This window comes from Girardinichthys multiradiatus, chromosome Y (genome assembly GCF_021462225.1).
Source record: "Girardinichthys multiradiatus isolate DD_20200921_A chromosome Y, DD_fGirMul_XY1, whole genome shotgun sequence".
In the NCBI taxonomy this organism is placed as follows: Eukaryota; Metazoa; Chordata; class Actinopteri; order Cyprinodontiformes; family Goodeidae; genus Girardinichthys; species Girardinichthys multiradiatus.
In genome coordinates this window covers 14,561,835-14,583,403 of record NC_061818.1, presented here as the reverse complement: position 1 = coordinate 14,583,403, position 21,569 = coordinate 14,561,835, and the positions used below count along the sequence as shown (strand labels likewise).

The 21,569-nt window shown below is 41.1% G+C and overlaps 1 protein-coding gene and 1 pseudogene across 1 annotated transcript; both read left to right on the top strand.

Annotated features, from left to right (window-relative positions):
• The first annotated feature begins 1,027 nt into the window (after window positions 1–1,027).
• On the top strand, window positions 1,028–13,876 carry LOC124863945 (coiled-coil domain-containing protein 134-like). The gene is made up of 7 exons (XM_047358524.1): window positions 1,028–1,564; window positions 7,249–7,380; window positions 7,502–7,623; window positions 9,009–9,093; window positions 9,280–9,461; window positions 10,156–10,227; window positions 11,730–13,876. The coding sequence occupies exons 2-7, from the start codon at window positions 7,278–7,280 to the stop codon at window positions 11,853–11,855; spliced, it is 690 nt and encodes a 229-aa protein (XP_047214480.1). The 5' UTR covers window positions 1,028–1,564; window positions 7,249–7,277; the 3' UTR covers window positions 11,856–13,876.
• Window positions 13,877–13,924: 48 nt separating this feature from the next.
• LOC124864451 lies at window positions 13,925–17,725 on the top strand (annotated as a pseudogene).
• Window positions 17,726–21,569: the final 3,844 nt, after the last annotated feature.

The following is a 21,569-nucleotide window of genomic DNA, read 5'->3' as shown; positions in this document are numbered from 1 at the left end:
TGTTGTGTTTATCTGCATTCAGCCCCCTGGAGGCAATATTTGGTCGTTGCCATTTTGCTGCATTTACACCTGCGTGTTTTTTGGGGAATGTCTCTACCAGCTTCACGCATCTAGAGACTATAATTTCTGCCCATGCTTCTTTGCAAACTGGACCAAGTTCAGTCAGATTCGCTGGTGAAACTTTGTGAATATTAACTTTTAAATCTCTTTTCTCAATTAGATTTAGGTCTGGACTTTGACTGGGCCATTCCAACAACAAGAATATGCTATAATCTGAAACATTCCCTTGTAGCTTTGGCTGTATGTTTAATCTCATTATGCTGAAAGGTGAACTGTCCCAATCTCTAACAGGTTTTCTCCCAGGATTGCTCAGTATTTAGCTCCATCCATCTTCTCATTAACTTTGAACAGCTTTCCCATTCATCCTGAAGTTAAGCACCCCACATCATGGCCCTGCCACCACCATTTTTCACCATTGGGATGGTGTTTTCAGGGTACAGATATTTTTTCATGCTGATGTTTTATGTTAAATGTCACTACACACGTAGAGTTTTGCATGTCAGCCAAAACGTTCAGTTTTGATTTCTTCTGAAGAGAAAACCTTTGGTGTGTCTTGCAACTTTATCCCTGACCTGTCTGACGTGTTCTTGGATGTGTTTACTAATGGTCTCTAACAAAGCCCAGATGCCTTCTCAGAACAGCTGAATTTATTCAGTTTGCTGAATGGGTCTTTTTGGGGGGGATGGAGAATGTCAGAGTAAAAGGAGCCGAATATAAATACACGCCACACTTTTCAGATTTCTGTTTGTAGAAAAAAAAATAACTAAACGTTTTTTTTTCTACTTCATAATTATGCACCACGTTATGTTTGTTTATTATATAAAATCCCAATAAAATTAAACGAATTATAATATAAAATTGGAAAAAGTTCGAGGGGTGTACTGTAGCAAGGGATTTAAATCTACGTGGCATAAACCACAGTCAGTATTATGTCCGGCTACACAGACAGCGTTTACACACCAGACAGCTTTTCTATTGACTTTGATACTGTCACTGCATCTTGTGTGGGACTTGTCTTCAAATGTTTACGTCTTTATTTTTATTTATTTATTTTTACTTGACTTGCATCGCTTCACCATCTTGGGGAATGCCGGACCTAGCTTACATAGCTAGAAATGCTAATGATGTGTGATTGGACAAGGACCGTTTGGGGGCGGGGTTTTGCGAAAGGTCATTTGGGATATCAGCATGGGAACTATGACGCCGGTGCGTCTGTGTAAGTCCGCCGTGTAGAAACCACCTCCTCCTCCGCGTTCAGCGCCCGCCCGCTGTCATTCGTCCAAGTCAAGCCAGCCGGTGCGATCGTGGCGCTGGTGGAGTGGAGCGTCGAGAGCCGCATGCAAATGAACCATCTCCGCTTCTGGTCACCTGAGGATCGAGCGAGGTAACCCGCATGTCCCGTCTTCTGCAGCGGCTTTTTGACGTTTTGAATGGGGATCTAAGCGGATTAAACGCTACCGCTAATCGCTGCTTCTTCGCCGCGGCTGTGCTTCGCTACAACACGGTGAGTGAACCTCGGGTTGCGTGGCTGAGATGTTCGGAGCCTGATCCCTTCTAGTCAGTTTGAACAATCACAGGTCGCGGCGTTGCTTCGAAGAGTAACTTAAATACTTGAAGCCTTGTTTGAATAATCATTACTATTTGTGGTCCTAATCAAGATTTTGTTCATATTTATCTTAAAATTGAAACTAATGGATATTTGCCCCTATGGTTGTAGGAAACCCAGGTCAGGGGCACCATATAATCAATTAAGCAATCTGATTAATGGTCCGCTGACACTGTTTATTCAGACATCATCATTATGAATGTCCGTCGATTTGCCTTTGCATGATTGATGACAGAGATGGTGCTTCTTAGAAGTCAGAGAGAGAGAGATGAAGTGTCAGTCCTTGAACCTCATGCCTCCCACAGCAAGCATGCAGCCTGAGGGGAAGCAGGATCTCCTTCTGCACATCCAGCTGTCCGTCTGATGAGCATCTTGCTTTTCCATCCTCCCCAGAGCTGCATTCACCTTAAGGGTCAGCATGCCTCATTAGACAAATGTTGGAGCATTTCCTGACTCTTCTCAGGGAATTCTCCAACAACAAAACCAAAGAGCAGTGTACCGGAGTCAAATTCCTTGTTTGTATGTACAAACTTGGCAATAAAGCTGATTCTGATTATGCGACCAAACTGCATAGCCATATATCGCCAGATATTTTGCATGATTTTCCACAGTGCAGAGCAGAAAGATCTTTACGGCTGTTAATGCTTAATTGACAAAGCGGGACTCCGAGTCTCCCACACAGGAAACCTAAACTTCAACCTTTCAACCCCATGAGGTTGTTGTTGGCAGAGAACAAAATCTACAGCCAGGAGATTTGTGTGGGCTTACACGACTTCAGCAAGCTCTCTGCCCCCGTTAGGCCTCCACATGGCCAGCGTACCTTGCCAACTTCAGTGCAAATCTGAAACAAGCCCACCTGGATGCTGAACATCAGATTGGCTGGAAGAAAAATATTGTCTAATCATGGACTCCGCACAGGAATATGTGATGGACCACTCAGACTGCTCCCAGTTTACAGCAGCCGTCCTATAGTTTGTGTGCTGGGCTACTGTTTTACACCTTAAGGCAGAAGTGTGAAGTAAACACATTTAAGTAGATTGAAGTATTTGAAACCAATCATCATTTTCAAGAGGCACTTAAAATATAACATCCACACTGTGTGGTGTGTCACAACTTTTTCAATTGTTGCTCTGGATAGATCCAATAACTTCACCAATAGACTTTCTGATGACTTAGATGTTATAAAACTATCATCCTGTGTAATTAAGTTTCCCGCTAACAGCTAATGGCTCCGTTTATACTCCGCTTTCTATGCTGTCTGCGCCACATTAGAATTGATTGATCTGCTTACACTACTTATTAATGACAGCACTCTGTCCTCGCACTGATAGGCTGACAGCGGTTGGTCAGATAGTGCCAGGGTTCCTACACAGTCTCCAAAAGTATGTAAAAAAAATATGAAACATGCTTTTCCATTTTCAAAGTCTGGCTTTAAGGTAAACAAGTAAAACTACTAATGAGAGAAACTGTTTCTCAGTGTTCAATTTTTCAGAGCATAAAAGTCAGACTTGCTAAACAAAGTGGAGTAATTTTAGACAGATTTTAAATATTAATAGTGATTATAAATAATGGATTGTTTCCTCTACCTGCTGTGAGATGTTATTATATTCATAAATTAAAGAATAAAATTAAAATTCAATACATTATTATTATGACAACAAAGTGAGCTATAGACCTCAACTCAACGCAATGACCTCATGGTTACCACAACAATACTAGTTTGAGAGGTTATCTCAGCAAAATATAATTAATCTGTTATAGGGACTTAATCCATATTACAAACTTTGTTCCAAGATAATGTGACAAAAAACAGTTTAAAACAAATAGTTGAATATCTCATTATTTCAAGTGATGATGTAATAAAACCTCACATTAAATTGATTTCAAGATCTAACCTAACCAAACCTTTATCATTAGTAAGCTAATCTGAGCTCTTTTAATCTTCAAATAATAGGACGAAAAAACTCTGTGTCAATAAAGAGTTCAGTGATATGATGAAATCATTTTAGGGGACAAAATGAACTTGTGATCTAATCTTGAGATGATGAACTAACCAAACTTTTATGACTACAACAAAATGTGCTCGTTTTAAGATGATAGACCAGATTAACCGTAATTGCAGCAGAGATTATAATATTACATTGTTTGGTAATATTGATATAACAAAACAGGTGGGAATGATCTTACCTCAAGAAAATCAACCAATCAAATTGTTATCCCCACAGAACTGTCTTGTGATCAAGAAAAACGACCTTTAGATATTATGTCAACATGAAATAAATATCACGTTATTACAAAATATTATGAAAGTTGTGACAAACAGTCTCATCTTTAGATAATGACCTAAGAAAGTGAAGCTATATTTGGAGCAAAGAGTTCCATATCTCATTATTTCAAGATAATGGAAGGAAATTGCTATCGGTACTAAGCTTGAGACCTCGTTTTGAAAAATTAATTAACTGAATGTTTATCACAGCAAAACCAGCCTGAGGTCTTGTGATCTTGAGATAATGAAATTTATCAAGCTCAAGATATTGTTAGTGCAACGCAATGAGATAAGCAACTTGTCTCTGAAACATTTTGTGAAAATAAAATTCTTGATATGAAATTAAAGTTTTAAAATATTGGCTGAAAACCCACTGACCTGCAAATCCATACAGTGTTCTTTCTCAGCTGTGGCTCAGGAGAAAAAATACATGTTGTGCAGATGTTGGCAACACACTGATCACTTTAAATAACACTTATATGATGCATTTTTAAGAGAAATTGATAATGGTAAATTTGTAGGAACTGTGCAGGAAGTCTTCATTGTGCCAGGAACAATCCTCGTTTTGCTCATTCACAAACACCCGGCTGGCTGGAAGGCCGAGGTCACTGTCCATGAATGTCGAGACGAAATACTGAAGCTTTCTTTCAGCACTTTAGGTTTTTTGGAGGAGCATTTTTCAAAAAACCTGGAGGCTGCTCAAATAAAAGTCTCAAAATGAGCAATTGTTTTCACTCAGCTTTCTTCAGGAAATCGTTTTTCTGCAGACTCTGAAATAAAAACTTATCCTCCTCTAATATCTTCAGAGAAAAGACTTGAATGACCGTAGAGACCACAGCAGAATGCAGAAAAGGTTGCTAAAAATGAAATTTTCATACTTGCATGTCTAGAAATAATATCTTGAGACCTTCATCTGACTTAGAACTTTTGAGCAGCTGTCAGGATGTATGGGGGACCCCCTGTTAAACAGAAGGCAGCTTTAGGGAGGACATGATTACTGTTTGTCTGTGTTATCAGGACTCAGAAGAGGGATAGTGTGATTTTTCTCTTGAGACTCTCAAGGGGAATCGCTCAGTCTAAATTAACATTCACACCCGAGACATTTGCTCAATTCTTAGTCCTTCAAATTCAAGAATAGGCACCCGAGCTTGTAGAGATTAACTCAGTTAGAGCAGAAATCAAGTCTCTGTTGCTTATTATCTTCTACTACTGAACCATACTGCACTTGCTCTCCTCTGTGTGTCTTACTAGAGGAGGATGAAATATTCACCAGGAAAGCGGTTGTTTTCCCGCAGGGGCTCGCCTTCCCCTCCACCCTCTTTACCTCCCATACCCCTTCCCTCGCCCTGCTTGCCTCCATTCAACCTTCCCAAGCCTCATAGCCGTCTTCATCCTGCTTGCGGTCTCAACCATGGAGCCCTTGCTGAATTATGCATGCTTTATGTGAATTATATCCTGTAGTTTTTCATCAGGATTGTTCCATCCTCCTTCAGTTTTCTGCTAATGGTATCAAAAAATGGGCTTCGGGAGATTTTCATTTATTAGTTTCTATATTTAGTGCTTCTTCTCACTTTTATCGGTCCTTTTCAAATGTTTAAAAAAGCTCCAGAGGAGAAAAAAAATTAGTAGCAACCAAATGGAAGTGCCAATAGATCCCTGTTTTTTGTAGAGATTTGAGGCGAGAGCAGAAGAGGAGTCTGGTGCAGATTGTAAAGGTTCCTCTGGGGATTAAGCAATCGGCAGACATCAGATGTGTCTTAAAAGGTACATAAGGGGCCCCGTCTACAAACGATGGCTGCCCTCTGTTGCTCCATATTGACCATTTATCCCCTGTGTGTCTTTCTATTACATATTTTCCACCTATTGAAGGAGTCAGTGCTGGGCCAACAGCTTTGGGAAAAGAAAACAGTGATAAAGAAAGTGAGGTCCTTGGTTATTTCAGTGGGGTTTTCAGCATAAAAAACAATGTTTAGAGGGTTTCAAACCTTACAGAGATGTTGAAATGACAGGTAACCGTCCCATGGGCTGTTATCAGTGAATGTTTATGTGCTTGGACAGTGGAGATGTTAGCTTAAGTTTCAAGGTGCATTGTGGAATTGCCGCATTAGGGAAGCCGAGGCTGCTTTGTTTCAGTTTTCTGGTTTTTCCTGTTTGCAGGTTAGCGTTAACACAATGGAAAGACTGAAAGACATCAGCAATCAGTTTAAGGAAAGAAATCTGGGAATTTATAAGGCCATTTCCCACCAATCAGATGTCCTTAATGCTGCAGTGAGAACAATAATTCACAAGTGGAAAACATTTAAAAGTGTTACCAGCCTTCCCAGGAGTGGACTGTCCTGCAAATTCACACCATGTTCAGATGCAATGCTCAGCACAAAAGAGCCAGGGCCTCTTGTAAAGGCCTCAGTTAGCAGGTCAAGTGTTGCACCTCATGAAAGTCCAGTTGTAAAAAGACAGAAAACGTTTTGTTTGTTTGGACGTGTCACCAAGAGTTTTTTATTTCTCACAAAACAATATGGCAGCACAACTTATTTTTGCATCTGAATTAAGCAGAAGCAGCATGCTTTGAAAACATGAAACTAAAGTAGAGATGTTTGGCCATGTGTCACAAAAAAAACAGTATATCAACATGAAAACCCCAAACCCACTGTTAAGCACGGTGGTGGACAGGTGATAATTTGAGCTTTCTTTGCAGCCGCAGGACCCGGACCTCTGGCTCTCATGGAGTCCACTGTGAAATCTTCTGTATACCAAAGTTCTCTGGAGTAAAACCTGAGAACATCAATCCAACAGCTATCTATTTTCCATAATGTACAGTAAGTACCAGAGCAGTGTTGTAAAGTGTGGGCCCAAATTCCTCCTCAATGATACAAGTCCTACAGAAAACAGCTCTTGAGATTTATTGCTGCTAAAGGTGGTTTTAGGTGCTATTGAACTGTGGGGTGTACTTAGTTTTTCTCAACTGTCTCTGGTTTTGAAATTGACAGTTGGGGTAGGAGTAAAAAAATAATTTCAGTTAAACTGGAAAAACATCAGAGGACATGGCTTCAAGCATGATTTATCTTAACATTTACAATGCTGCGTCGAAATTCCTGTTCAGGTTCTACAACGCACACAGGTTCCTGGTGTGGCTTAGGGTGAGGCCCACATGCTAAAAGTACTGAAACAACCTCTTAGGTGAGAGATACTGCCTCTTTAAGAACTAAGAAAAGACGTCCAATTTAGAAATTTTTGACTGTGACTAAAATGTGTTGTATGATTGGGTAGCTCTGTTATTTTAAAGTTGGTTGCAACCAATTTGTCATTCTGTTTGTAGGAGTGCCTCTCTGCTACCCCCTGGTGACCATGTGGAGCGTGAGCGCAGTGATCCTGGTCCTGGCCGCCGTCGCCCTCAGCTCGGCAGACTCTGACACGCAAAGGCCTCGACACGACTCCAACTTGGAGATTTGTATCCTTCCGCTGTCGATGCACTGAACTCCAGCGTGACGCTGTCACAGATCAGTGTGCAAGGGAGAATTTGTGTTGCATCCATGTGGCGTTTATGATTCTCCCTGACCTGCTTTTGTCAGACAAGCGGCTGTTTGAGACAAAGAGGAAAGATCAGCTGAACGCTCTGAAGAATCTTGTGGAGCTGAATGACATCAACCAGCAGTACAAGATCATAGACATAATGCTCAAGGGGCTTTTCAAGGTAGGACGTCTGTGTTATCCTCTCACATCTGTGGTACAGCTGAGCACAGACAGGGCCTCTGGCATTAGAAAAAATGTTTTCAGACTTTGTGTTTTTAGTAGTTGGAATGATAAGAATGTTGCCATCTCAATAGAGTCCCAAATGCTTTCCATACAATACAGCCGCCGTTATAAATGCTTTAATTTGAATGGTAATTCAGAGTCCTCACAGTACGTTTACACTGGTGTTACTCCAGGAGATTTGATTTACATGTCTGCCTCCTTTTCCCGGTAGACGGTTATCTATGCAGCCGCATGCTGCGCAAGGACAGCGGGGGGCAGGCAACCTTCGCTGGCAGAAAAACATTGTCAGCACTTTCACACCACTCCGTGTTAGCGTGATGGAGCGCTCCACTGATGCCAGTCGGCGGATAGGAAGTGTCATGTAAAAATATCATAAGAGGAAGGATTAGCATTAGATCAAAGTAGCACTAGGCTCACTCTTAAGTCTAGCCTTTTCGGAGCTTTTTTTATTCTCTGTCGCCATAGTGCATAGCTGTGAAGTGGAAGTAAAAGGAGACACGGTTTTAAAATTGTTTTAGAAAAAAATAAGATAATTCTTTACAAAATAGCTGAAGCTCAGTCAGATTGGATGGAGAGAATCTGTGTAGATGAACTTTCAGGTCTTCCACAGCTTCTCAGTGGCATTTAGGTCCAGACTTTGAGCTATTCAAACACATGAATGTGCTTTAGAAGTTCTAGCTCTGACTGTTTAGGGTTTTTCTCAAGCTGGATGATGAACCCTTTTCCCATTGGCTCTGACCAGCTTCCCTGTCCCTGCTAAACCACCCCCACAGCATGATGCTGCCACCACCTTTTACCATGGAGAAGATGTGTTCAGGGTGATATTGGGTACAATATGAGTTTTCTACCTCACATAGCACGTGTTTACAGCAAATCATATCATTATCATAGCATTCATCAACATTATCACATGTTTTCCTTATATTGTGCCACCCTAGAGTGCTTCATTAATGGTTCTCTGAGTAGTCTGAGATATTCACAGAGAAGCTGTTTTATGCTGAAATTTAATTATACACAGGTGGATTTTATTTCCTTATCAGGTGACTTCTGGCTGCAGTTGGTTGCATTTTGGGGTATCAGATTAAAGGGTGTTGAATGCATATCCACACCACACTTTTCAGCTTTTTATTTGCAAAATGTTTGAAAACTGTTCTCTTTTCTTTCCACTTCACTATCAGGCTGTACTTTGTGTTGAGCTTTCACGTTCAATCCCAATAAAATACATTGAAAGTTGTTTTTTTGTAATGGAAAATTAAAGAAGTATGAATACTTATGTAAGGTATTGTAATTAACCCTGATCTGGAGATTTTTCTCTATCTGAAGGTGTTGGAAGACTCGAGACAGATCCTAGTCGCAGCCAACATGCAGCCTGATGACCCCTTCCCTCTGGATGATAAGATCAAAGAAGGTCTGACTCACTTTCTTTTCCCCAGTGATAAAAATTTCACTTCTGTCTGTTCGTCCACATACTTCCTTTTTTTTACTGCAGCTAACATCATCTGTCTTTGCGTCCTCTATCTCATCAATATACCTCCTTTCATCCGCATCTTCAAAACGTGTTTAACAACCTCATGTACCTCCACCATCTTTACAGCTTATTCCCATGTGGTGGAGAACACAGCGTTCTTCGGCGATGTGGCGCTGCGCTTCCCACGTATCGTCCACCACTACTACGACCGCAACTCTGACTGGGGTGGTCTGCTGCGCTGGGGGCTGAATTTCTGTAACCAGACAGGAGTCTTCACAGGAGGAGCCCACCAGCATGTCCTCACACTCGTAAGACCATGCAGACTCTAGTTCTGTCATGTACTGTACCTGTCAATAAGACTTTTGTCAGAATTTGCCAACATCTTTAGTGCTAGGGGAAATTCTGGATGCTGGTCTCTCTTTCAGCTTATGGCTGTGTGCATGACATATTTTTGCTTATTTTCACTGCATTTTTGTTTTGAATTTATTTTTATTTTTTTTTTTATCAAAATCTGGTTTGATTGTTGGATTTGATGATGCCGAATGCTGTTTTTGGCCTATTTAAAGTATTTATCTCTGCTGGGGGTCAAAATGAAATAAAGCACACTTTGTTTACAGAACCAGTTTGAAAAGTTACCCTTAAAATTAAACATCACAAAATGTATCCAACACTTCTCTGTCACTGAAAAATGGGATTAACTCATATTTTTCTATAATGCGCAGAAGCCTTTGAAGCAGAAACGAGCAACACTGATGAAACGGTTCCCCCTGTATTTATGTAAATGAACTTAACTCTATCATGATTATCCCCCATCTTTAATAATCTACCAAGAGAATTACAGAGTAGGTTAATTCTGAGTCAAAGCAGCAGTTTGCACTCTGAAAGGATGAGTTCAACCCTCAGTGCTGCAACAGTAACCCCCCATTTAGTCTCTTTAAAAAAAGTGTGAACAGAGTGTTTCATCTCTCCTGCATCATCTTGTCTTTTTTCTTCATCTCTCAGATGTCGCAGGAGCTGGGAATAACAGAGAAATCCCCAGATTTTTTAAATCCATACCGCACAGAGAGAGACGATGTGAGTATGATGGAGACATTGCTCCTAATTTAGGGATACATTGTAGTCTGATACTAAATGTCTTTTCTGTCCCTTACCACCGTGGTATGTTGAAATGTTTGTTTTTAAATTATTTGTATCAAAGTCTCTAACAAAATTCAGCTCCTGATACATGATGTGGGTCTACTGTCTGTAAATATATCTCAGCCGTACACACAGTGAAGAGGAGAATAAGTAAAAAATACTCATGGGCACCTTTTGCAAAACTGTACTTTTGGCCTTACATAGATTTTTTTTGTTGTTGAACTACTAAATCTGGATTGAATCTAAAGTTCTTCCAGTTTTTTACCCTTTTTAATGACGTTTAGAGCACTATTGGGACTGTATTGGTTGCTTCGACTCCTGGTCTGTCTGTGTCCTTTGACCAGCTTTATGCGCTTTGCTCAAATATTTCCCAGCTGTCCTTGAAGAGCTGAGCAGAGAGCAGCTGAAACACTAAACATTACGTTTTAAGATGTTGAATAAAAAGCGGTAATTTAAAGAAGAAGGAGAAAATGCTGAATTATCATCGAGTCATATGCTGTTGGCAGCATATGAAGGCTGTCCTGCAGAAACGGTGTCCAGAAAGCGAATACGGCAACTTCTGGAACGTCATTGATGAGTGAGTTAATTTGGACACAGCAACTGTAAAAATTTACACCATGTAAAACTGAAGAAATGTAGTTTTATATTCTTGCATATGCATTTATTTTAATCTTCTATAGACCAGGACACAATTTTGGCCAGTACCTACAACCCTCCCAGGTTTCTAGAGATTTGTTTATGTTGTGTGATTGAATTTTTGCATGTTAAGTTGTTAAGAGCAAATTACTTTCAATATGACCAGATCTTGTTTTCTGGACTTTCTTGTGACTTTTTTGTGTTAAGTTGTAGTTTTTTGGTTGTTTTTTGTTTTATCTAAATAAATATATAATCTAATTACTAACAGTGGCATTTAGGAGTTAAAAATCTAAAAATGTTTAATATCTGTTGTGTATGTTGAGGACTGGGGTTAATAATGGCATTCATAAAAATAGATAATATTTCTCTGGCAGCCTTTAAAGATACTTTTGTGCCCAAGAGACACAGGTAGAACAATTTTTTTCAGAAACAATTTTGCACAAATAATACATTTTTATCACAGTTGCTTTCAAAAGTGGTATGTGCTAATACACCCCCCATTAATAAGTAAATAAACATTCTCTATAACTGACATTAAAACCATTTAAAGAAGGATTTAGAAAATGCTTCAAATTTTGATATGTTTGGTTTAAAAAATATATATATATATATATATATGGCGTAATTTAAGAGACTTTGTATGGGCAATGCCAAGGAAATCTGAGAATTAAGTTTATCTGATCTGCATGGAGGGCATGAAATCCTTATTGGGACATGCCCACCTTGTTACTTTGTGTTATTACATATTTCCTTACAAAATGGTACCTTTCATACAAACACCGACCCTTTCCTGGCTGCTTCAGGTTCTTCACACGGCCGAGGCTTTCCAGAAGATCCTGAGGGAGGAGGAGAAGAGGAGGAGGAAGGAGGAGAAGAGGAAAGAAATTCGGAAAGGCCCCCGCATCTCCCGCTCTCGCTCTGAGCTATAGCGCTACTCATCAGCGGGCGCGAGGAGCAGGAGAAAAGGAGTAGAAGAATCAGGAGTGCACACAGAAGTCCACATGGAGTGGCTTGACATGTAAACTGTGATGACGGCAAAGGAAACAAAGGCTGCCGTCCATTGTACAAAAGTGAAGGTGCTGTGAGGGAAAGAGCAGAGGTGCCCTCAGTGTTGAGTGGTTATTCAGAGTTCTGATCGAGGCTTGAACTGCTGTCCACCAGCAGGGATTTGTAATTGGAGAATCTAACTGTATTAAAGGATGTTTCTGGAAAAACAACAGAAAGTTGTTTTTAAACGTACAGAGGCGGACAAATTTATTGGCACCCCTGGTAAAGATGAGGAAAAAAGCCTTAAAATAAATAAGACGTTTTTGCAGCAACATAATATGACTCTGAAAAAAAAAGATAAACCTGCCATTTGAGTAAATTTGCTCAGTAGGGAAAATGTTTTTGACAGAATTGGCACAATAATAGGGACCCCAGCTGTCAGTACTTTGTACAACCATGCTTTGACAGAAGCACAGCCCATGTGTAATATTTCCTAAGGTTGCAGCATGCATCCCTTATTTAACAATCTCTCTACACCATCCAGAGTTTAGGGGTCTTTCTTATGATCTCTAATCTTCAGCTCACCCCACAGGTTGGGCATTCTATAGGATTTAGGTCTGGGAGCTGAGATGACCATGGAAAAAGGTGGATTTTGGCCATATGTTTTCCAATTCAATTAAATTTTATTCAAAAAATACTGTATTAATTCCAAAGGAAAATTAAATGGAGCCTTATCCTGCTGAAATATCCAATTATGATACATTATCCACCCAGATTTATATGAACAACAAGTATTTCGAAGTTCGTGATGCCATGCACTCTAATGGGTCCACAGCATCACAGATCCTCCATCAAACTTGTCTGCATGAGGTGCTTTTCTACATGTTAATGCTTTGCTATACGCCAAAAACCTGCTCTGAGTAGGTTGCTGAAACAAAGCTCAACCTCAGTTTCACCTGACCAAAGCGTGCACTTCCAGTTAAAGTCCCAGTGAAGCTTGGCAAACTCCACATGTTTACGTTTGTCATGTTAGGACATAAAATAGACGTCACTCCCAAACAACTGGTTCATAATCCAAGAAAACAAAGTCGCAGATTATGATCAATTTCTGATCAATTTAAAAAATACAATGGATAAATTGTTGCTACATTCTTGTTAAAATTGTTTTTTTAATATTGGATTTTTTTTTCCCCACTGAGTGACCCTACTAAAACTAAAGGATTAGATTTTGCAACTTTTATTTTTTGTTTTTTTAGTGTGAGACTATACTGCTGCAGTAAACAAATGAATTAGTTTTATAGCATTTTACACATCTTTACCAAGAGAGCCAACAGATGTGCCCTGCACTGTATTGGGAAATCATTTAAAAAAAAGTTTACTTCAGAACTTTACAAACCCCTAATGTATTGTCTGGTCCAGATTTAATGTGTGTAAAACCCATATGCTTTAAATATATGTAGTTGCAGAGTATAAATTTGACCTCATTTAACCGTGGCCTGGTTTGTTTGTGATATTTTTTCATTTTTAAAGGTTTTCTTTTGTAAAAATTAAGAATTTTCCTCCGATTGCTGCTTTAAGTTGTCAAGACACCTCTTGTTCCATTTGCCTGAAAATACATCATAATTATTTTTGTATTCATTTGAAAGGGATCGCCCCCATAATCTTTTTTTTTTTTTTTTACCTAGTACTCGTTTGTGTTTTAAATTGGTTTATTTTGGTTAGGTTGAAATATAAATTGTGGGCCTTCACCTCGTCCTTGTTAAACATGTTTTCTTGTTATATTAGAGTTGTCAAAATGTAATGCTTTATATCTATCAAACTGAGATTGGTGTCATTTTAAAGGAGTATAACGACTGTTATGAAACTTGTATGTATATTCAGAGAAATAATATCAGTGCTGCAAGACCAAGAAGCCATTTTGTTAAAACATATGAAATAAAGTGATTATGTTATGATGGAGAAAGAATGAGATTTTCCTGTTTGTTGTCAGATTTCAGAGATCAGCCAACAGAGGGCAGCCACCAAAGAGCCTTCTGACGCGATCAAAGTCCAAATGTTGGTTTTCAGGCTGAAGCTCAGCTCTGATTACTCTGAAATGATTCCCTTAAAGATTGGAAGCCAAATAACAAACTAAAAAAGAGGGAATAACACTGCTGTTAGCTTGGGAAATGAATGAAGTCCGCTGAAAGACGGACCAAGGTAAGATGATAGGGTTGTTTGTTAGCAACATGCTAGCAGCAGCATGCTAATAATCCGATCGGATGGTGAGAAAGTGATTCCTGCTTTATGATTCATGATGTTAACAATAATTACTGATCCGTGATGAAGCTTTTATGTGCAGTTTTTTGACATTCCTGCGCAGAAGTGTCCTGAAGGGCTGACTGCAGTCCATAAACATGTTGCTGTTTACAAACAACACGATTCTGTTCGGCGGTCATGAAGTTCGCTTATATTCACCGGGTTATGTAATCTCAGCAAGATGAACATGTTCACAGATCCAGGGTCTGGACTGCACCGTTTTAACCAGGTGGTTCTAAATTAAATCCAGGGCCGGCCTGAGGCAGAAGCAAACTTTGCACCTGAAAGCTGCCCCCCCCCTTCCCGTCTAAAATAAAAAGAAAGGAAAAGTTGTAAAAATACTAAGGAATACCTTCCAATGTTGAATGTTATGTTACTGGAGTCATAAATCAAAGACAGTTTAATAATCCTGCTTGTGTTTAAACTCTGGATGTTTTTTATACACGGTAGCTGTTAGTAAGTCTTGTTTGCAAGCAGCTGTCTTGTTTGAATTTAATTTTAAGAGGGGAGTTATTTTGCCATATATCGCAACATCCCTCATTTTATTCTAAGTAAATAACTAATTAGGCTTTACATTCAGGAAGTTGTGTAATTGGTTTTTCATTTACATCTCTCTGCACCTTTCTCAAAACCACCAGAGCCAAACAAATCCTGTTCTTTATGTATAATAGCATTTGCTATATATACAGGAAGAACAGGCAGGAGAGCAACATAACAAGCTGATGTGGTGGTCAGGCAAAACATAATCCGTTAAACTTATTTAATTTAGCGTTGGTTTACTAGTTAACTGTAAAAATATATTAATTCATTCATCTTCTATACCGCTTATTCCATAGTGAGTCACGGGGGAGTTTGTGCCTATCTCCAGCAGTCTATGGGCGAGAGGCAGGGTATATATATTTTTTAAATCAGACTTCAAATACTAAGAAAAACGATCAAGCATGAACAATAAAAATCATTAGAGGTCAGCACACCTCACTGATATTAAAAACACCTAACTTGGAGTCTTCTTCACTCAGTGACAGCCTCCATGGAGTTGTTGTTACCATGACTTGGTGACTTTTTTGTATGTTGCGATGCGTTCACTGATCAGAAAAGCATAGGGTTTTTGAGTTTTTGTTAACCGGTCAGGGCCGATCAAACCAAATATTGGCTATTGCTGGTCACCAGCAAAAATCCTGGTGCATCTGCGTTCTGGATCACTGTACTATTGCTAAGTATACATTACCCAAAGCATTTGTAGTTAACTGATCAATGTTAATCAACAGTAATTTCATTTAATTACCATTTCTGTGACAGTGTTACCATCTGACATGGAGGACAAAGAAGCAGGTGAAATGCAAGAGGACAATGAAGGTGCTGAGTCCGAAAGTAGCTGGGGCAGAGAACTCCGACTAGTCCTTGTCGGAAAGACTGGATCTGGAAAAAGCGCATCTGGAAACACCATCCTGGGCCGCAGCAAGTTCCTGTCGCAGATCAGTGCCAGCTCCGTCACCCAGATCTGCGAGCTGGGCATCGCAACGCTCACAGAGGAAGAGGATGAAAAGCAGGAAGGCCAGGCTATCAAGCGGGGGAGGAAGAGGAGGATAACAGTGATTGATATGCCAGGGTTTGGTGACACTCACCTCAGTGTGGAGCAAACCCACGCAGAGATAGCCAAATGTGTGTCTCTCTCAGCTCCCGGTCCACATGTGTTCCTCCTCGTGGTGCCTGTCGGACGCTATACAGACAGTGAGAACCAGGCTGTTTGCCAGCTGAAACACATATTTGGAGCACACGCGGTCTCTAACCACACTGTAGTTTTGTTCACTAGGGGGGATGATCCGGATGGGATTGGGATTGAAAAGTATCAGAGAGACTGCACCTGCTGGACTTATAACGCTGGTTGAGAGCTGTGGAGGTAGATACCACGTACTCAACAACAAAGATCCGAGTAACTCAGCACAGGTTAGAGAGCTGGTGAGGAAGGTGGATGAAATGGTGAAGCAGAACAATGGAGGCTTTTATACTAGTGCAGTCTTTTTAGAGGCAGAGGCTGCCATTACAGAGGAGCAGAACAGGATGCTGAGGGAGCGAGGGCAAGCAGAGGAGGAAGAAGAAAAGGGCCCAAATTGTAGAAAACTTGCAAAATGAAGAAAGTGTGAGTTGGAGTCAGGTGGAGGTGATAAAAAGGATTTTAGAGTTGAGAGATGGACGGAGGAAAGCAGGAGTAATGCCTCCCAGTTCAGAGAGAGGAATCAGGGCGTCAGCAGGGTGGGCAGGGGGAGACATCCTTTCCATTCATCCTTGAGTCGCCTGAGGAGGGAAGCCGCTCTCTCTGCTAAAGTGCTCGACAGGGTGAAGATCCTTGTAGCTGCCGGAGCAACAGGCATGGCAGTGGGGGCCGTGTTTGGAGCAGCTGTACCTTTGGCGGCTGCAGCGGGAGCCTCTCTCGTAGGGAACTCTGTTGGTTTTGCTGCGGGACAGCTAGCAGGGATGTCTGCAGCAGGAGGCACAAGTGTAAGTAAAGCTGTAGGAGCCATAGTGGCAGTAGCCTCTGGAAAAACAGCAGTGGCTCTGGGGGCGGCAACAGGTGGGGTTCTGGGTGGTTCTGTGGGAGTTGTTGCTGGCACTGAGGCCACAAGTCCTCAGGAGGGCGCTTTAGACACCCTGGGCCAGGTAACCATGATAGGGGCCTCATCTGTGGGAGTGGCAGCAGGAGTCGGGTGTACCATGGGAGCTGGAGCTGCTTTAGGTTCAGTGGTGGAGGGAGCAGCAGCGATCTGTGGAGCAGAAACTGCAGCTTCTGCAGCTCAGGGGAGTTTACCTGTAACAGCTCAGCATGCTGTGGCCTCTGTATGTGGCAGAGCTGTAGGAGCTCAGTGCTCTGCAGCCTTAGCTACAAATGTCCCTGCGGGGGCTGTGTGTGAGGTAGCAGGGCCTGTGTTGGACCACTGGGGAGCTGTAGCAGCAGCTACTCGAATCTTAAACGCTGTGGCTGAGATTGGCAAAGCGGCAGCAGGCATCGCTCTAGCTGGGGGTTTGGTAGTGAAGGTGGTGAAGGAGAAAGTGAGATCTGGCACCAGCACAACAGTGGCCAGTTATTCAGAGAGAAAGTCATATGAAGTCTACTGGAACAAATAATCTAGTCCTTAGTCTAGAGTGAGATCCTTGTAAATTAGATCATACTCATGTTATCAGCAATGAAGTGTGGGATGACCTGCCAGATCATTGTGATGCAGTGGTATATGATACAGCATCATATTTCATATGGATGAACAAATTCCATATTTTGGTCAAAAGATTAAAAAGGAAAAACATAAAATGATTATTGCAACCTTAAAACCCACTTCCCTGTTTATTCAGGAGATTTATCTTAAGCAGATGTTAAAAAGTTGTGACAGCTCCTTGTTTGAAACCAAAAACAAATACAGGGTATAGCAATAATTGGTCAGGATGGTGTGGTTAGCTGATTCTGATTCTCATTATGAACTGTAAGAAAATATACGAATATCACTGAAAATGTTGTTTTATAGCCTTTTTGCCATCAGTCGTCATTATTTGCATTGGTGGAAGTGACATCACACCCCTGTGTGAGAGCGCAGTAAAACTGTTGTAAAACAAAGATAAAATATTTACATAGATGACATAATGAACCAGCTTTAGAATCCTGTATCAGCAATTAGCGCTGAAGCATTGCAAAAAACATAAATCCATATCTGAACTCTCAGATTTCCAACAGGCTGCCACCTTTTCTAGGTCCAGGTTTAGAGGTTGAAAGCTCAGGAGAGAACAGCAACCTTGCTTAACTCCATTTAGCCACACTATTACCTGCTCAGGTCTTGTTCTCATGACCTAAATTACCATAGATACATCTTGATAAGTTGTATAAAGTATAGTTTTCAGTGCAGCTTCCTCTGATTTAATTTTAAAACCTTGCTGATACCAAAAATAGATAATTTTGTGTCTTTTTCCTTCAGCAACAACTTCCACACTGAGGGGTGCACTTATATAGCGTTTTCACTTATCAAAAAAGTCACTAGCGGAGTTGTTAGTGCATCTCAGCACTTCAAGAAAAAAATTATGTACTTTGCTTGTGTAAATACACTGCTCAAAAAAATAAAGGGAACACTCAAATAACACATCCTGGATCTGAATGAATGAAATATTCTCATTGAATACTTTGTTCTGTACAAAGTTTAATGTGTTGACAACAAAATCACACAAAAATCATCAATGGAAATCAAATTTATTAACCAATGGAGGCTTGGATTTGGAGTCACACACAAAATTAAAGTGGAAAAACACACTACAGGCTGACCCAACTTTGATGTAATGTCCTTAAAACAAGTCAAAATGAGGCTCAGTATTGTGTGTGGCCTCCACGTGCCTGTATGACCTCCCTACAACGCCTGGGCATGCTCCTGATGAGACGGTGGATGGTCTCCTGAGGGATCTCCTCCCAGACCTGGACTAAAGCATCCGCCAACTCCTGGACAGTCTGTGGTGCAACGTGACGTTGGTGGATGGAGCAAGACATGATGTCCCAGATGTGCTCAATTGGATTCAGGTCTGGGGAACGGGCGGGCCAGTCCATAGCTTCAATGTCTTCATCTTGCAGGAACTGCTGACACACTCCAGCCACATGAGGTCCAGCATTGTCCTGCATTAGGAGGAACCCAGGGTCAACCGCACCAGCATATGGTCTCACAAGGGGTCTGAGGATCTCATCTCGGTACCTAATGGTAGTCAGGTTACCTCTGGCAAGCACACGGAAAGAAATGCCACCCCACACCATTACTGACCCACTGCCAAACCAGTCATGTTGAAGGATGTTGCAGGCAGCAGATCGCTCTCCACGGTGTCTCCAGACTCTGTCACGTCTGTCACATGTGCTCAGTGTGAACCTGCTTTCATCTGTGAAGAGCACAGGGCGCCAGTGGCGAATTTGCCAATCCTGGTGTTCTCTGGCAAATGCCAAGCGTTCTGCACGGTGTTGGGCTGTGACCACAACCCCCATTTGTGGACGTCGGGACCTCATACCATCCTCATGGAGTCGGTTTCTAACCGTTTGTGCAAACACATGCACATTTGTGGCCTGCTGGAGGTCATCTTGCAGGGCTCTGGCAGTGCTCCTCTTGTTCCTCCTTGCACAAAGGCGGAGGTAGCGGTCCTGCTGCTGGGTTGTTGTCCTACGGCCTCCACCACGTCTCCTGGTGTACTGGCCTGTCTCCTGGTAGCGCCTCCAGGTTCTGGACACTACGCTGAGAGACACAGCAAACCTTCTTGCCACAGCTCACATTGATGTGGCATCCTGGATGAGCTGCACTACCTGAGCCACTTGTGTGGGTTGTAGAGTCCGTCTCATGCTACCACAAGTGTGAAAGCACCACCAACATTCAAAAGGGACCAAAACATCAGCCAGAAAGCATCGGTACTGAGAAGTGGTCTGTGGTCCCCACCTGCAGAACCACTCCTTTATTGAGTGTGTTTTGCTAATCACCAAAGATTTCCCCCTGTTGTCTATTCCATTTGAACAACAGCTGTGAAATTGATTGTCAATCAGTGTTGCTTCCTAAGAGGACAGTTTGATTTCACAGAAGTTTGATTCACTTGGCGTTATATTGTGTTGTTTAAGTGTTCCCTTTATTTTTTTGAGCAGTGTAGTTTTGTTGCAGTAATGTGGGTTAAAATGAAGCAGAAGCACTGAAGATTCATAAACATTTAAAAAGCTGCAGGGGTCGCACTTCTAGCAAAGCAGCGAGTGTTGTCTGAGCAGTAGAAGCTGTTTTACATATTTCACTATTGTAATAAAGCGTTCTCTTTAAGCAGTTCAAGCCATGAAAATCTTACTTTTCATAATTGAGTTTAGAGATTGTGTTGTGCTTGTTTATTAGGCAATTAGTATTTGAGTTCCTTTGACTTATTATTTGGGACTATTTCTTTAATACTAATGATATAAAACTATTAATTACTTCTGATTTTAATCAATAAATGCTTTTGAGTTCATCAGAAACTTCCTTTCTGATTTGTGTACTGTGTGAAGATTTGATGTGGCAGACCAACTCATAGGAAAATGATGTATGGTTTCCAAAATGTTTTGAAAATAAAAATCTGAAAAGCATGGCATGCATTTCTTTTTTGTCTCTCTAGGTCAATATTTTGTCTGACTAACGTTCACCAGCTTTGCACATTCAGAGACTGAATTTTTTGTATGTCTTTCTCAAGCTCTGTCAGATAAGATAAATAGCATCTATGAACATAAATGAAAAAGTATTGCCACAGATTCTCCAATTGGATTTAGGTCTGGATATTGACTGAGCCATTTGAACACTTTAAAATGCTTGGATCTTACCTTTCCGCTGTATGTTTAGGGTTACTGTCCTGCTAGAAGCTGAATCTCCACTACATTCTCGCTAGTCTTTTGCAGCTTCTAACATATTTTCTAGGATTGGCACTGCTGAAGAAATGTTTCCCACAGCATTATTCTCTCACCACCTTATTTCACAATGGGTGCTGTGAAGTGTTATGTTGGCATTTGTGCATGTAGGCCAAAATGTTATAGTTTGATTTTACCTGACCAGAGCACCATTTTCCACATTTGCTGTATCCTCTGCATCGCTTTCAGCAGTCTGCAAACTAGACATCTTATAGCTTTCTTTTAATATCTGTCTTCCTGCCACTCTTCTCTGATTTTCTTATTAATGTCCATCTCTTCCAACCAGTCAGTTTATGTGGGCAGCCACATGTCGGTAAGTTTGGAATTGAACCATATTCCTTCCATTTTAAGATGATGGATTGAACAGAACTCTGTGTGACGTTCAAAACTTGGATTATTTAAAATTTGCCACAAGTTTATCCTTGACCGGGCCGGTGTGTTCCCTTCCCTGAGGACATCTGTGGACCTGCTCAGAACTTTGTGGCCGGTTGATGTACATTCCAACGAACCATCAACAGTGCTTCGTGGACTTACTTGTACAAACTCACTTGCACACACACACATGCTCAAGATAAACATATGCATCCCTCACACCACCTTCACCGTTCCCGGCATAATGTTGTTTTGTAAACTTGTTGCTTCTTTGTGCTGAGGTTTTTTTGCAATCTCAAACTGTATCCTGCTAAGGATAAAGTGTGAAATATGTTTGTTTTTTTTCCCCTCTACTTACCTAATGTGGCCTCTTTTCTCATCTAGCAAGGGCAGCACCTGTGAGTGGGCAGCAAAGCCTCGGTGACCCATCCCCCCATTGTCTTGTGTCATGATGTATGTTTGGATGGGTTGTACTGGAATTCTAATTTCCCCTCAGGGATCAATAAAGTATCTTTGAATTGAATTTGAATTGAATGTGGCTGTTTGTTCATTAATGTTCTCTCCCAAA